We start from the raw sequence: 13683 nt of genomic DNA, 5'->3' as shown, positions 1-13683 counted from the left end.
CCTTTTAGATTTGTGGATGCTCACAACCTCTGTCTGTCTACACCAAGCCACACCATTCATTAAGGCGCATGGTCTGAGCTTCTCGGATCTAGTCATTACTGGTTACAGTTCATGACTGTTGAGGATACTATAGCCCTGCCCTGCCCTGCACTTCCCGGGGCCACAACTCCCCCACGGATTAACGTTCCCCGATTTGATTAAACATTCGGAAAGGACCAACATACCTGCTGCCCGCCCCTAACTTCTTCCACTTTGCCAGTCTGCGCGACTTCTTCTTAATCTCCCCCATCGTGGACAGCACGACCTCTCAGAATCCTGTGCCCATCCACCTTCAATCCCATCCTCATCCTCCCTGAACAAAATCGTGAGTTCTCATCTGCTGCCGCTCCCTACCTAGTAACAAGCATTGTCTATCTCCTCCCACTCTGAGAGCCAGTCTCTGACCGCTTGCCCACACGGACCACCACCCACAGGTTTGAATTGCGCACAATGGCGAAGAAAGGCGGAAAGAGCAAGAATAAGAGCAAGTCCAAGGGCGGTGCTGCCGCCGCGAAAAAGGTTGCCGACGCTCCGGCCGCAGTGTAAGTGTTGCATCTTGTTCAATCGCACAAATTCTCTTTTTGCGCGCCGCGCTCACACGAGGAATTCTTTCCCCCTCCAGTGTACCCGAGCAGGAGGTCGAGGAAACCGTCACAAAGAGCGATGCTGAGCCCGAAACCGTGGTCACCGATGCTGGCGCAGCCGTAACTGCGGATGCTACCACCGCTCTTCCCGACACTGTCGCTCAAGGCATCACCACTGCCCCGCCTGCTGACCTCGCCCAGGAGGCTACCACCGCGGACGACGCCTCGCTTTCTAAGGCCGATGAGCCTGCCACCGACGTTGTCACAGAGGAGCCTGTCACGGTAGCTGGATTGAGTAAGCCATTGATTGCTACTTGTTGCATTTTTTTTTCTTCGCGGATCGATCGCTGACTTTTATCTCCGTCGCTGTCGCAGCCACTACTACCCTACCCGAGCGCCCCAAAGACACTGCTGTCGAACCAGAGAGCCATGACCATCAAGCGAAGAGACCCTATGAGAGTAGTCTGTTCCACAAGGAGGAAGACCACAAGCCGCCCAAGATCCCCAAGGTCGAGGAGGACTTGGATGCTACCACCTCCGCTAAGGCCGTTGAGCCCGTCGGCCAGGAGGCCGTTGGCGCGGCTGCCATTCCTGCAGACGAGACCATTGTTCAGCCCCAGATGGTACCGGGTCTGGGCACTGACCCAGCGGACAATGTTGATCAGTTGGAGGCCCCAGAGCTGAGCAAGGAAACGGCCGCTCCTGTCGAAGGTGCTGCTACCATTCCCGACGCCGCCAAACCCGCGACTGAGGACGCTGTTGTTGATAAGGCGGTTCCTGAGACTGTTGCTCCTGTCTCCGCAGCCCCTGTCACCGATGCCGCTGCCCAGCCCGAGATCATTGACGCTAGCGAGGCCCCTGCTACTGAGAAGCTCGACGCCCCTACTGATGTCGCCCAGACCGATGTCGCCCCTACTGATGTGAAGCCCGAAACTCTGAATGAGGCTGCTGGAGAGACGTCGAAGGAGGAGGCAGCTCCGATCGAGCCCTTGACTACCGAAACAGCTGCCGAGCCGGCTATTGTTGTCCCTTCCAGCATTACGGACGCGGATACGAAAGCCACCGATGCGGCTGTAAAGTCTGCAGCCGAGTCTGCTCCGGCCGCCGAGGCCCAGGAACCTCTGCAGGCTGCGGAAGAGAGAGCGGACACAGCTCCTGCTGAGGCCGCAGAGGACAAGTTAGATGCTGCCAAGGCCAAGACTCCGGAAGAGACTGCTGCTGCATCGAAGGTAGAGGAACCTCAGCCCCAGACCACCGAATCTCAGCCGGCCTCCACTGCCAAGGATGCGCAGAAGACCGACGAGGTTCCTTCATCGGAGATCAAATCCGAGCCCCAGGAGACTCCAGCTGTACAAGACACGCAAACTGCGGGGGCCACCGAGGGAACCACGGGCGCTCAAGAGCCCGAGAGCAAATCGGCGGCCGACCAGGGCAAGGATACGGCCAAGCTGGCCGCCAACCGGGCTCAAGAGTCTGCCAAGTCTGAGGCAGCAAAGGGTAATGCTGAGAAACGCAAGACTGGTCTCTGGTCATGGCTCAAGCGCAAGGTCAAGGGCGACAAGAACTAGACCCTATGAGCGATGTATGACCCAAATGCCCAAATGGCTGTTGGGGCGGTCGGAAATGATTTCCGGCTCCCTCTCCCTTTTATACTCTGATACCCAAACATGGACGGACGGACAGTACTTAATCATTCTGGAACACAATCGGGAAAAAATGAAAATCAACAAGACACAAATGACGATATAGAAAAGAAACGAAAGGGAACTGGGAAATCGCCGTCTGACTCCCAGGGTGGGTGGTCGGACCGCGATTGTACTGGAATATGACTTGGGCGGCAGGAACTGTTGGGAGTCAACGCCATGGATGACTGGAATGCACTGGGCTGCATTTGTTTACTTCTTGTGATGTCTCTCTTGATGGATTCCATGTCTCCCTGTCCCCTTTGGGTCGGAGTTGAGAATGGCACGATCGATACGGTACTTTTTGTTAATGGTAATGGGGCTGGGGGTGAAGAGAATGAGAAATTTATTGTATACGTGTAATGTTTTGTTTTTTTTTCGACTTGGAATTGCGTAGAGGAGAGGAGTGCTTGTGAGTCTCATTAGACTGCATCAAGTTGAGGACCAGAACAATAGCAATCTGTCCTCTTGTGAGAGCTTCAAGCCTGGTCAGCATGTGGATGGTTTGATAAGGGTGGGGAGAAAGAGAGGACAAGAAGGGCAAGGCAGAGAAGAGGAGGAGGAGGAGACGGAGATGATTTCACCGCCATTTCTTCCCCCATCGTTACTTTTCTTAGTCTCTTAGTCTATCCTACGGAGTATTTACGCTCGACTATTTCTTCACTATCATCAATACTATTGCTCTACAATTGTCAGGGCCCCTCTTTGTTGCGAACTAGCAGGCTAGCGGTGTCCATCACCCGTTGCGAGAGAGATTCTATTTATTCCTTTGCCCTTCTGGATGGGGCCCTGGATGGAGACCTGGTACCGAAGTTCCCCATCGGCGACAAGCGCACCAGCACCTCTCGACTAGTCTTCCTGCAAATGAATGCACACATACTCGGACATATACACCACAAATCTCAGGGTACTTGTCAGTCGCCTGATCTTGATATTGACCGCATGGATGCTTATCTAAAGCCAAGTGACATCGACCTGACATAAGGTCAAAACCACGAGCTGGAGCAAAGATGATATCACCGCTGGTTATGGCTCTCCACCCGCCCCACGAGACAACCACCAATCTTTCTTCCCAACATCGTGGCTGAGACCATATCCACTCGTTTCCCCCTTCCACCCGATCCAGGTCAAGCTTTCCTCAAGCTTTTAGCGCTGGATTGTACCTCGTCCTGATCCATTATTCGCTCAATTGCCAATCGAGAGGGAGAGATGAGGGGGGAAAACACGAAGAGGGGCAGCCCCTCTAGTCTACCCTCTCTACGTACTCAGTGCCACAAGTACGAGTGATTAGTCTGCCGAGGTGTGCTGCCGTCCCGGGATCGCCTGGAATTGCGACCATCTAGGGACCCCCCGAAAACTTGCGATCAGTGAATGATGGACGATGGCTCGAGAGTCTCGTCCCTGACTGGCTGTTTCGCCCTTCTGGGGCTGAGACCAACAGCCACTTGTTGTCTTTCCTCTCCACTCGTGTTGTCTGAGGCTTGAGCTGACGGGCTGATGCCGCCCACTTCCCTTCCCCTCTCCGACGAAACGAGCAGGGTACGACCTCCTGGCGGCGCGTCAACCCATTCCCTTTTCTTCATTGACTGATTTTCGGGCGTGCGCTATTTAAAGTCTCTGGTCTGCTGCTGCCTGAGCTGGCCTTTTTTCTTTCCCTCTCACACCCCTCCCTGTATTCTTCATTTCCTGCATCCCACTACGTCATCATGGTTCATCTCGCCCAAATCAAGCGCGATAGCGATATCGAGCAGTCCATCAAGCGGGTCAACTCGATCAAGCTCGATAGCGCTGAGGAGGATGACTTTTCAACCAGTGTCTATGGTTCTCGCTTCGCGACGGAGCAGTTGCCCCAGCACGAGATGCCGGAGCGCGAGATGCCCAGGGAGGTTGCCTACCGCATGATCAAGGATGAGCTGAGCTTGGATGGTAACCCCATGCTCAAGTGAGTGTGCTCTAGTGCTTCGTTTGTGAATCAATGGAACGCTGATCATTCTTTCTCCCGTGGCAGCTTGGCGAGCTTTGTGACCACCTACATGGTAATTTCGTCTGAACCATACTCTCTGGGACGTGACTGACGGTAAATAATAGGAAGACGAAGCTGAGAAGCTCATGGCCGAATCCTTCAGCAAGAACTTCATTGACTACGAAGAATACCCTCAGTCCGCAGAGATCCAGAACCGTTGTGTGAACATGATTGCCCGTTTGTTCAACGCTCCCACTGACAGTGATGATGAGCACCCCATGGGTACCTCGACCATTGGTTCGTCCGAGGCTATCATGCTGGGTACCCTGGCTATGAAGCGCCGGTGGCAAAACAAGCGCAAGGCCGAGGGTAAGGATTGGTCGCGTCCCAACATTGTTATGAACAGCGCCGTCCAGGTCTGCTGGGAGAAGGCTGCTCGCTACTTCGACGTGGAGGAACGGTACGTTTACTGCACGGAGGATCGCTATGTGATTGATCCGAAGGAGGCAGTCGACCTGGTGGACGAGAACACCATCGGTATTTGTGCCATTCTGGGTACTACCTACACCGGCGAGTACGAAGATGTGAAGGCCATTAACGACCTGCTGGTGGAGCGTGGTATTGACTGCCCCATCCACGTGGACGCGGCCAGCGGTGGCTTCGTGGCGCCCTTCATCCACCCCACCCTCAAGTGGGATTTCCGCCTGGAGAAGGTCGTTTCGATCAACGTGTCCGGCCACAAGTACGGCTTGGTGTACCCTGGTGTTGGCTGGGTGGTCTGGCGCTCGCCCGAGTACCTGCCTAAGGAGCTGATCTTCAACATCAACTACCTTGGTGCGGAGCAGGCCAGTTTCACGCTCAACTTCTCCAAGGGAGCGTCCCAGGTGATCGGACAGTACTACCAGATGATCCGACTGGGTAAGCGGGGCTACCGGTCGATCATGGTGAACATCACCAAGATTGCCGACTACCTGGCCAGCGAGTTAGAGAAGATGGGCTTTATCATCATGAGCCAGCGCGGCGGCAAGGGCCTGCCGCTGGTGGCTTTCCGTCTGCGGCCTGACCGCGACGAGGTGTTCGACGAGTTTGCGGTGGCGCACCAGTTGCGTGAGCGTGGCTGGATTGTGCCGGCGTACACCATGGCCCCCAACAGCAACTCCTTGAAGCTGATGCGGGTGGTGGTGCGCGAGGATTTCAGCATGAACCGGTGTGACGCGCTGTTGGCGGACATCAAGCTGGCTATGAGCACCTTGAGCGAGATGGACAAGACCATGCTGGAGCGCTACACTAAGTAAGTGGATTGATGAAACTCTTCATAGCTGGCTTCAAACTAACAGGATTTTAGACACGTGCGCCAACATGCCACCCACTCGCACAAGGCCAAGCACACTCACCACCACTACAAGAACGAAACCCACTCGTTGCAGGGCAAGACGGGTAAGACTCACGGTGTGTGCTAGATGCTGCACATCGCATATGTAAATACTGGTTTGATAATTGTTTGAATAATGAGACTGGCATATGAAGATCCTTCAATTCATCCTTTGGGGCTGACACAGTAGTTAATTTATGAGTGACTATACATACATGGGGCTCTTAGTATCGGCCACTAAATCTGGGGGCGAGGCAGTGTTGACTGACAAGCGTAAGCAGCAGCAGCAGCAGAGCCGAGGCTGGGTATTTAATTCGGGGTTTCCTGGTTTTCTGGAAGTCACCGAACACACATCCTTGACTTGGCTTGCCAATTGAGAGTCTTTCTTTGCGCCTCATCTCGTGTCACAGGCGCCAATGAGGAATAATTAGTTGGTTGTACCGTGATTGATTGCTGCTGTTGCTGTTGCTGTTGCTTGCCAGTTGATGGGCTTCTGTTGCCGCTTTCCCCCTCTTTGCTTCTCACTCTTCTCTTTCATACACCAACTACCAAACCAACCAACTGACTGAGCATCTTCTTCCTCTTCATTCATCCTCCTGTCTTTTGTCTCTCCTCTATCTCTCTCCCCTTTCCATCTCCATGCCCCTCTTTCGCCGCAAAGCCAAATTGCCTGCCGCTGTCGCGTCTGCATTCCGATCGGTTGAGCATCTTCCCCCTCGCGTCGAGCACCAGCACCAGCACCAGCACCAGCAGCACCCCGACGATCGGCCCCGTCGCTTGTCCTCGTCTTCCTCTGCCTCTGCTTCCTCCTCCACCGCCCGCGATCCTTTGCCTCAGCCTCAGCCTCAGCCTCACCATTCCCACGCCTACTCACACCCTCATTTTCAGTCTCACCCCCACTCGTCTTCTCCTCTAACGAACTCATCTTCCCCGAAACCCCCTCCCTATTCTGCTGCTGCTGCTGCTGCTGCTGCTGCTCCTCTCCGACGCAGCAAGAGTCACCGCAGTCCCCGCGAGAACACTCATCCGGTATGAACAAACACCACTACTCCACCTACCCTTATCGGATCTGCCTCTGTTTTACCTATCTACACAACACATGATTTTGCTGACGGACAGACCTCAGTCGTGGCCCCTCCCCAACCAGTCTAACGAGCAGGAAGTCCAGGAACCACGCAAGTCTCGCCGCAGCCTTTTCTCCTTGCATTCCTCTGCCACCACAAGCGATTCAGTGCAGCGGAATCGGTCGGTCAAGAAGTTCTCCGCCGCCGGTCGCCGGAATAAGCATCAGCGACCGTTGTCTATCGATACCAGCTCCGACTGCCGTCCCGCTACAGCCTGGACACCTGAGCATGATTTAGACGGCGCCTATTCCCCTCCATCGTCGCAAGAATATATACACCCGCACGCCCAGTCGCAGCCGCAACTGCAATCGTGGCCGCAGCCACCATCGCAGTTAGGACAACTTCCGTCGCAACCACGGTTGGAGCAGCCCCCGCAGCCGCTGTCACAAGATCTATCGTCACGACCCCCATCCCAGGAACACCTACCGCCTCAGCTACGGTCGGGAGTTCACGTAACTCGCTGGGATTCACAACCACCACAGCGCCAGCCGCAGCCGCAGCCGCAGGCCCAAACACAGCCTCGTCCACATCCTTCGTTACGTGCAGGCCCTCCTCCCGCCTCGTTCCACATGCCGCAGAACACCGTGCCGACACTGGAAACCCGACCGCCCCGCTCCCCGCACTCTACCATCCAAAGATCCAATACCGATTCGGGCCTGCTCGACCACCTCGCCCGATCGTCTCCTATTGATCCACCCCGTATACACCACGGTGAATTGGCCCCGACGCAACCTCAGCTAGATCCAACGGTGGGAGCTCGCCCGCCGTCCAGACAGTCTGTCGGACCCCCGTCTCCGTTGCGTCAACAATTGGCCCCCGCACAGCCCGATTCCCCCGGCGGTATGACGGATCGTCCTTCAGGTGTGCTGCAGGTCAGCAGCAACAGCAACCAACCCGCCTCTGGCACCAGCCACACCTTGCACGCATCGAACAACCAGTCAGATACTGGATATCGGACTAACGCCGCCCAACCCAGTGCCGACGCAGGACGCAGCACCCCAAGTGTGCGGGAGACCCGCGACGCGCGTCGAGAAGCTCGCGATGAGTCAAGCGACATCGACATGCGGGCTTTGGTGCAGAAACATGACGAACTGCGTACGCTTGTTATCATCATCCTTTCCACCGTTCCTTGATCTAACATTCCGTTTCAACAGAGGCCAAATACTCCAAAGTCAAACGGTACTACTTCGAAAAGGAAGCCCAAGTGCAGCACCTCCAGAACACGGTAGCGCACCAACGCATGGCGGTCTCGCGCACCGTGCTGGACGACAACGAGTACGCCAGCCGCTTCTCCCGCCTAGACGGGGCGATCAAGGACCTCGCGTTCTCCATCCGCAAGGACTGGGCGCGCCTGCCCCCGTGGCTGACCGGCTACGTCAGCGACGACGCGCACACCACCGGCACGAAAGAGATGACGGCCATCGGCCGCGCCGTGATGAGTCGGTGGCTCGTCGAGGAGGTCTTCGAGCGCTACTTCCACCCGGGCCTCGAGCCGGCCCTCTCGCGGGCCCTCAAGGACATCGAGATGAACCTCCGCCGCCAGCAGGTCCAGGTGACCGCGACGACGGACGAGGATCGCGAGAACGCCGTCGCGCGCATCAGCAACTGGCGTCGCACCACCCTCGACGGCCTCCCCGAGCTACAGGCCGGCGGCACCCAGGCCGCCGACTTCCGGGCGCAGCTTATCGACCGCCTCGTCGGGAGTTTAGTCGCGACCCTCACGGCGTACATGCGCATCGAGACGGCTCCGGGCGGCGCGACATCTGCCGTGCCCCCGCCCCCGCCCCCGGGCTTGGAGACCGGCGCCCGCATGATCGTCGAGAACGCGATTGGCATCGCCGAGAAGATCCCCCTGGAGTCCCGGGACATCGTCGTCGAATATATCCTCCCTGGCGCTGTCCTCAACGAAAGCACCATGCGGGTGGAATCGGGCATTCCACCTCTACCACAGCAGCAGCAGCGATCAACAGGCACCTCGTTGGAAATCGATCGTGCCGCAGCGGCAGCAGCATCGGAGGGAACAGTGACCATCCCCGATGATATCGACATGGACAACGCTGGCGTCCTAGGCGCAGCAGGGATCGCTCCAGCTAATACTAATACTGGTGCTGGTGTACTAGCTCCCCCGATCGGCCCGACCGACCCATCTGCTCCCAGAGGCGGCAGTGGTACTGGCAGTGGCGCAGGCGGCGAGCGAGAATCCCGCAAACGGTCGATGTTCAGCTCGCTGATGGGTCGACGGACGGGTCCTGCTGCTGCCACCGCTGGTGCTGGTAATGCTGGAGCCGGAGCGGGTACAGCGGGCCCAGTCGCCGGAACAGCAGCTCCGGGTGTTGCGCTCCCGACGGGTCCTGGTTCCGTCTCCAACGTGACCATCCCTGGCACGATTGCTTCTGCTTCTGCTCCTTCCGCCGGCAGCGCAGCGACCGAGGACCGCGAGCGACTGGCGCGGATCCGGTTCTCCTCGTTCGTGCTGGCGGAGGTGCGTGGGCGGGGGCCGCAGAATGTGCTGGTCAAGGCGCCTGTATATATTGAATGAAGTAGAACCTGCGGGTCTCCTGCCTCGACTACACCTACACCTGCCCCCAACGCATGTCAGGGGAAGGGGGTTGCGGGGCTGGAGAGTGTCAGTCGGTTAGAGTAAGACGTCTACGGTATGTTATCGTGTAGAATGTACAGGTGTGAATGTGAATGTCAATGTCAATGTCAACGTCATACCAATGAGCCTTAGATGAACGCCATTGAAACAAAAGTAATTATTAGATAAAGTGTCTATAATTTCCTGACTTCTAAAGTTCGATATTTATGTAAAAGTTCGAGGCAAGCTTTGATGCCGAAAGGGCGATGATGCTCAGCATTCATTGAAGGATTCGTCGTGTTGTGTCCTGCACAATCGTTGAGTGACCGGTCATATCGAATGACCTTACCCCCTACCTCCTTCTTTCTACTGAGCCCCCCCTTTTCCTTATTCACAATTCCCCGGGATGGGCGAGAGACTCCTTCCAGATGGCATACGCCACCATCTCCAGCAGATACCGCTCGCGGTAGGCGAAGCACCGGGTCACGTTCCCGACGAGAAACGCCGTCATCTTGCGGACGAGGAGAGTCGGGTCCTTGCAGCGCGTGAGCAGGTCCTCCGGGTGGTGGAGCGTTACCTCTGCTGCTGCTGGTGCTGCTGCTGGAGCCGCTCTCTCCGCTCCTGTAGAGGTGGGCACGGGAGATATAGCATCTGTGCTTGCATCTCTCCCCAAGCCGAGGATGGCGTCTAGTTCTTCCTCTGTAGTCCTGGAAGTGGGTGATGTGTGTCGGCGGAAACGGAAACGGAGGATATCCCACATCCTTTTGAGCAGGGATGGGCTCTGGCTCTGGCTCTGGCTCTGGCTCTGGCTTTCGATGAGCCAGACGCAGAAACTCTCCCAGAGGTTGTGGTGGGTGATGAAGGCGAGGAGGGTGGTGGGCGTGAGGGTGGTGATGGGGAGTTGGAGGGTTCGGAGGATCTTGGTTTCGGTTTCGGTTTCTCGGTGGCTGCTGGCGTCATGGTCATTGTTTGTGTGTAGAAGGGCACGGTGCATTTCGCTGACGTAGGCGAGCTCGGTGAGGAGGGTAGAGAGGGCGTCTTCGTTGGGGGGGTCCCGGTCGATGTCTTCCTTGTGGTGGGCGAGGGCAGCGGGTGAGGGGGGAGGTGGAGGTGAGGGGTGATCGTGATCTGGATCTGTGGCAGAGTCGTCTTCTGGGATGGTGGTGTGGACGACGGGGTTTTCAGCAGCAGCAGCAGCAGCAGTGGTGGCCGTGGCAGCGGTGCACAGTTCCACGTCGAGTCCGGTGGAGGAGAACGTCCCCAGCGATCGGTCGTAGCCCAGTCTCGCGCGCCAGAACACGTTCAGGAGGATCAGGCTCACGATGCACGGCACCAGGACCACGTACCCGTACCACATGGTCGCGGTGACCATGCTCGCGGCCCCGGCCACTACGCCGTTGACCCCGTTGACGACGGCATGGAACTGCAGGGCCCGCATGCGCGCCCGGAGTTTGGTCTTCAGCGAGGCCGGAAGCTCGTGGTTTTGGTCACGGGGGATTTTCCCCTCCTCCTCCTGCTCCGCCACCGCGCACGCCCTCCAGCATCGCTGGAACCGCCACACCAGATATGCGGACCAAATCGCATTGACGAGCCCGAAGCCCGCCGCCAGTCCATTGCCCACGTACCCGGACAGCAGATTACTGGCCCGGTAGATGGTCGGATCAGCGCCCCAGATCGCGAGCAGGGTGCCGATGCCCACGAGCAGGGCACCAACGCCCATGAGCAGATCCATGAGGATGCGGTCGATGACTTCGGTGAGCACCTCGCGGGTATTGACGCCGTGCTTGTACTCGTTGAGCCTGTCGATGGTGGTTCTCTCGCTGGATGGATGGGGCATCGGTCTGTGGGAGCCGTCACCGGTGTGGTCGGCCGACGATGCACTGGTGGAGATGCTGTCGGAGAGGAAAGTTCTCTCTTGACGCAGCAACCGCACGTTGGCGGCGCTGAGGTACATGTCTCGGGCGGCGACCAGGGTCATGCACAGCGCGCAGGGCCCGCCAATCGCCATCAGGATCTTGGCGTGCAGGGGCACCGGGATCTCGTTCCACACATTGGCCGCAAAGTCGGCCGCATTGGCTAGTTCTAGGTATCCGACGCCGGCGAGGAGAGAATTGCGGAACAGAGGTTGGTGCAGGATGCGGTATTTGTGTTTGTTGGCAGGAGGCAGGCGGGTGCGGGTGCGGGTACGGGTGAAGGTCACCGCGTTGGGGGTGTAGGAGAACGAGCGGGTGCTGGAGCTGGTGAAGGTGGAGGAAAAGGTGAGGTCGGTGGATTCACGGAGGAGTTTGGGGGTAGGAAGGCCAGGGTCGGGGAGGGCCATCGTGTGTGTGCCACATAGATGGAGAAATGACACGAGACGGGCACACACGGGTTGAAAGAACGAGGAGAGGGAGAGGAGAGGGAGAAAGGAAAGAGGAAAGAGAGGAAGGGGAAGAGGGAGAAGAGAAGTAGGAACTGGAAGAGCAGGAAACGTGGAGAGAACAGGGCAGAACGACCGGATTGGGGGGTTTACAGTTGAGGAGTGGGGCCCTCGCCCTGTAGGGCTGAGCCGATGATCCGTGCCTATTTTCGGGTTTTCTCTCCTTTTCCTTGCAGCACCAAGTCGACTAGTACACAGTAGTCCTTCTAACTATCTCTATCTTACATTTATGCACATCCACTCACTAACTAACCAACCTACTACCGAAGTTGCCAGCTCATTCCCGCACAGGCCGCACCATCGACGCCTGGACATGTCCCTCCACAACCTCGTACTCCTTCACCACTTGGAAGCCATACTTCTCATACAACCGTCGGCCCTGGGGGGTCGAGGCCAAAAAGGTATCCACCCCAGCTTCATCCGCCCGGTGTAGCCCCCATCGCAAGAGCTGCGACCCCAGTCCTCGTCCATTGTAGTTGGGGTGGGTTGCGAGCATGTCGAGATCTATTTCAATTATGGACTGTGAGTTCGTGCGTGCTCACTGAGTGGGCCAGCCAGCCACGAGGTAGCCGAGGAGAAAACTCACAGTAATACTTCTTGGCCCCCATGACCTCCCACTTCTCCTGGTCCATTTTCCCGAAGAATTCCTCACACAGTTTCTGATCAGAGCTTGGGGGCCATTTTTGCGCGAGACTCTGCTCGTCCAGCTGTGGAGGCTCGGGTTGCTGTTGCTCGCCGGAGTACAGCTTCCATTTGGCAAAAGCTGCAATGACCGGATCCTTCTGGCTCTCGTCCACGATTTTGAGGATTGTGCTGCCGGATGTGGGCTTGCCGGTCTCCTCCAGGTCGCTGGTGAATTTCTCGAACCACCAGGTGCGCACATCGTCGGTCAGGGGGAACAAGCGACGGTTGAAGGCATCGGAGAAGGAATGGAGAAATACGTCGGTGAGCTGGGAAGCATCCGAAGAGGCGGCATGGTGGAGATTTAAGCTGGCATTGCTAGGTTTGGTGGTGGTGGTGGTGCTGCTGCTGCTGCTACTGTTGGCGCGGGTAAGGATGAGGGCCGGTCGGAGAAGGCGGTAGGGCTGGCGAATGGAGGAGCTGATCGCGGCGGAAAGAGGCGCGGGCGTAATCATCGTTGTTGCTGCAGGATCTGACCGATAAAGCTTGTCGGGAAATTGCTGTTGCGACTGATATTCATCCAGGTAACTGATCCCTGCAAATTTTATTCCATGATAGAGAATTCCTGTTAGTCATTGACATCATTGAGCTCGGATTGCTTCCGATGTTCCGAAGTTGAGATGAAGTAATGAAGAGAGGAAAAGGAGGAAACGAGAAGCAAAAAGACCAAGCCATCCTCCCCGACAGTCAAGAAAGCTTGGCTGTTGACTCAGCCATCGACACAAAACCGACACAACACAACCAACCAACATAACTCAACGCCCACCACCACAGTACTAATCAATGTCAAGCTTCTTGTGTGACTGCACCCGTCCCTGGCTACTGACTGAGCTAGACCAGGCTGCAATTTTCTTCTTCCTGCGCGGATTCTCGGAAGAAATGCGTCACGGTCCCCGCGGCCCCCGACGCTGCTGAAGTGACGGCCAACTTCCGTGACCCGTGTATGCACTGTAGGGCTGACGAGAGCCAAAGACCCTTTCGTCTGCTTTTCTGCAAGGCCCCCACGCATACTTTTCACTGTCCAACAAGGATCATACCCCGTAGGCAGCCGTGTTTTGGTCTCTCCGATCCTGACACGCACTACCCAATCGGGGTACGAATACGGTATAACCCCATCGGGCGAAGCCTCAGTCAATGGATTCGTTGTACATACAGCTGTGGACTGCAGACGAGGGATTGTCTTCACGCCACCCCCAAATAGATCAGACGAGGCCAGGACGGTGGACAGGAATAGCATGTAG

At 56.9% G+C, this 13683-nt stretch overlaps 5 protein-coding genes across 5 annotated transcripts; 3 read left to right on the top strand and 2 right to left on the bottom strand.

Annotated features, from left to right (window-relative positions):
* The first annotated feature begins 919 nt into the window (after positions 1-919).
* On the top strand, positions 920-2355 carry BO95DRAFT_86390 (uncharacterized protein). Its single transcript, XM_025592287.1, has one exon. It carries the CDS (start codon positions 1244-1246, stop codon positions 2189-2191), a length of 948 nt encoding a protein of 315 aa, XP_025443738.1. The 5' UTR covers positions 920-1243; the 3' UTR covers positions 2192-2355.
* Positions 2356-4392: 2037 nt separating this feature from the next.
* On the top strand, positions 4393-5745 carry BO95DRAFT_441348 (glutamate decarboxylase; the record flags this gene model as incomplete). The annotated part of the gene is made up of 1 exon (XM_025586159.1): positions 4393-5745. A coding segment is annotated over exon 1 (1145 nt), but the record flags the coding sequence as incomplete, so codon positions are not given.
* A 293-nt stretch (positions 5746-6038) lies between these two features.
* On the top strand, positions 6039-9476 carry BO95DRAFT_441346 (uncharacterized protein; the record flags this gene model as incomplete). The annotated part of the gene is made up of 3 exons (XM_025586158.1): positions 6039-6669; positions 6767-7859; positions 7919-9476. Coding segments are annotated over exons 1-3 (2864 nt in total), but the record flags the coding sequence as incomplete, so codon positions are not given.
* A 1127-nt stretch (positions 9477-10603) lies between these two features.
* Positions 10604-11662, bottom strand: BO95DRAFT_359489 (uncharacterized protein; the record flags this gene model as incomplete). The annotated part of the gene is made up of 1 exon (XM_025582446.1): positions 10604-11662. A coding segment is annotated over one exon (1059 nt), but the record flags the coding sequence as incomplete, so codon positions are not given.
* A 273-nt stretch (positions 11663-11935) lies between these two features.
* On the bottom strand, positions 11936-13199 carry BO95DRAFT_410417 (GNAT family N-acetyltransferase). Its single transcript, XM_025584178.1, has 2 exons — positions 12348-13199; positions 11936-12265 (listed from the first exon to the last, which is right to left on the bottom strand). The coding sequence occupies exons 1-2, from the start codon at positions 12895-12897 to the stop codon at positions 12039-12041; spliced, it is 777 nt and encodes a 258-aa protein (XP_025443734.1). The 5' UTR covers positions 12898-13199; the 3' UTR covers positions 11936-12038.
* Positions 13200-13683: the final 484 nt, after the last annotated feature.

This window comes from Aspergillus brunneoviolaceus (assembly GCF_003184695.1).
Source record: "Aspergillus brunneoviolaceus CBS 621.78 unplaced genomic scaffold BO95scaffold_22, whole genome shotgun sequence".
NCBI classification, from domain to species: Eukaryota; Fungi; Ascomycota; class Eurotiomycetes; order Eurotiales; family Aspergillaceae; genus Aspergillus; species Aspergillus brunneoviolaceus.
The sequence above is the reverse complement of the archived record's forward strand: the minus strand, read 5'-3'. Positions and strand labels throughout refer to the sequence as shown.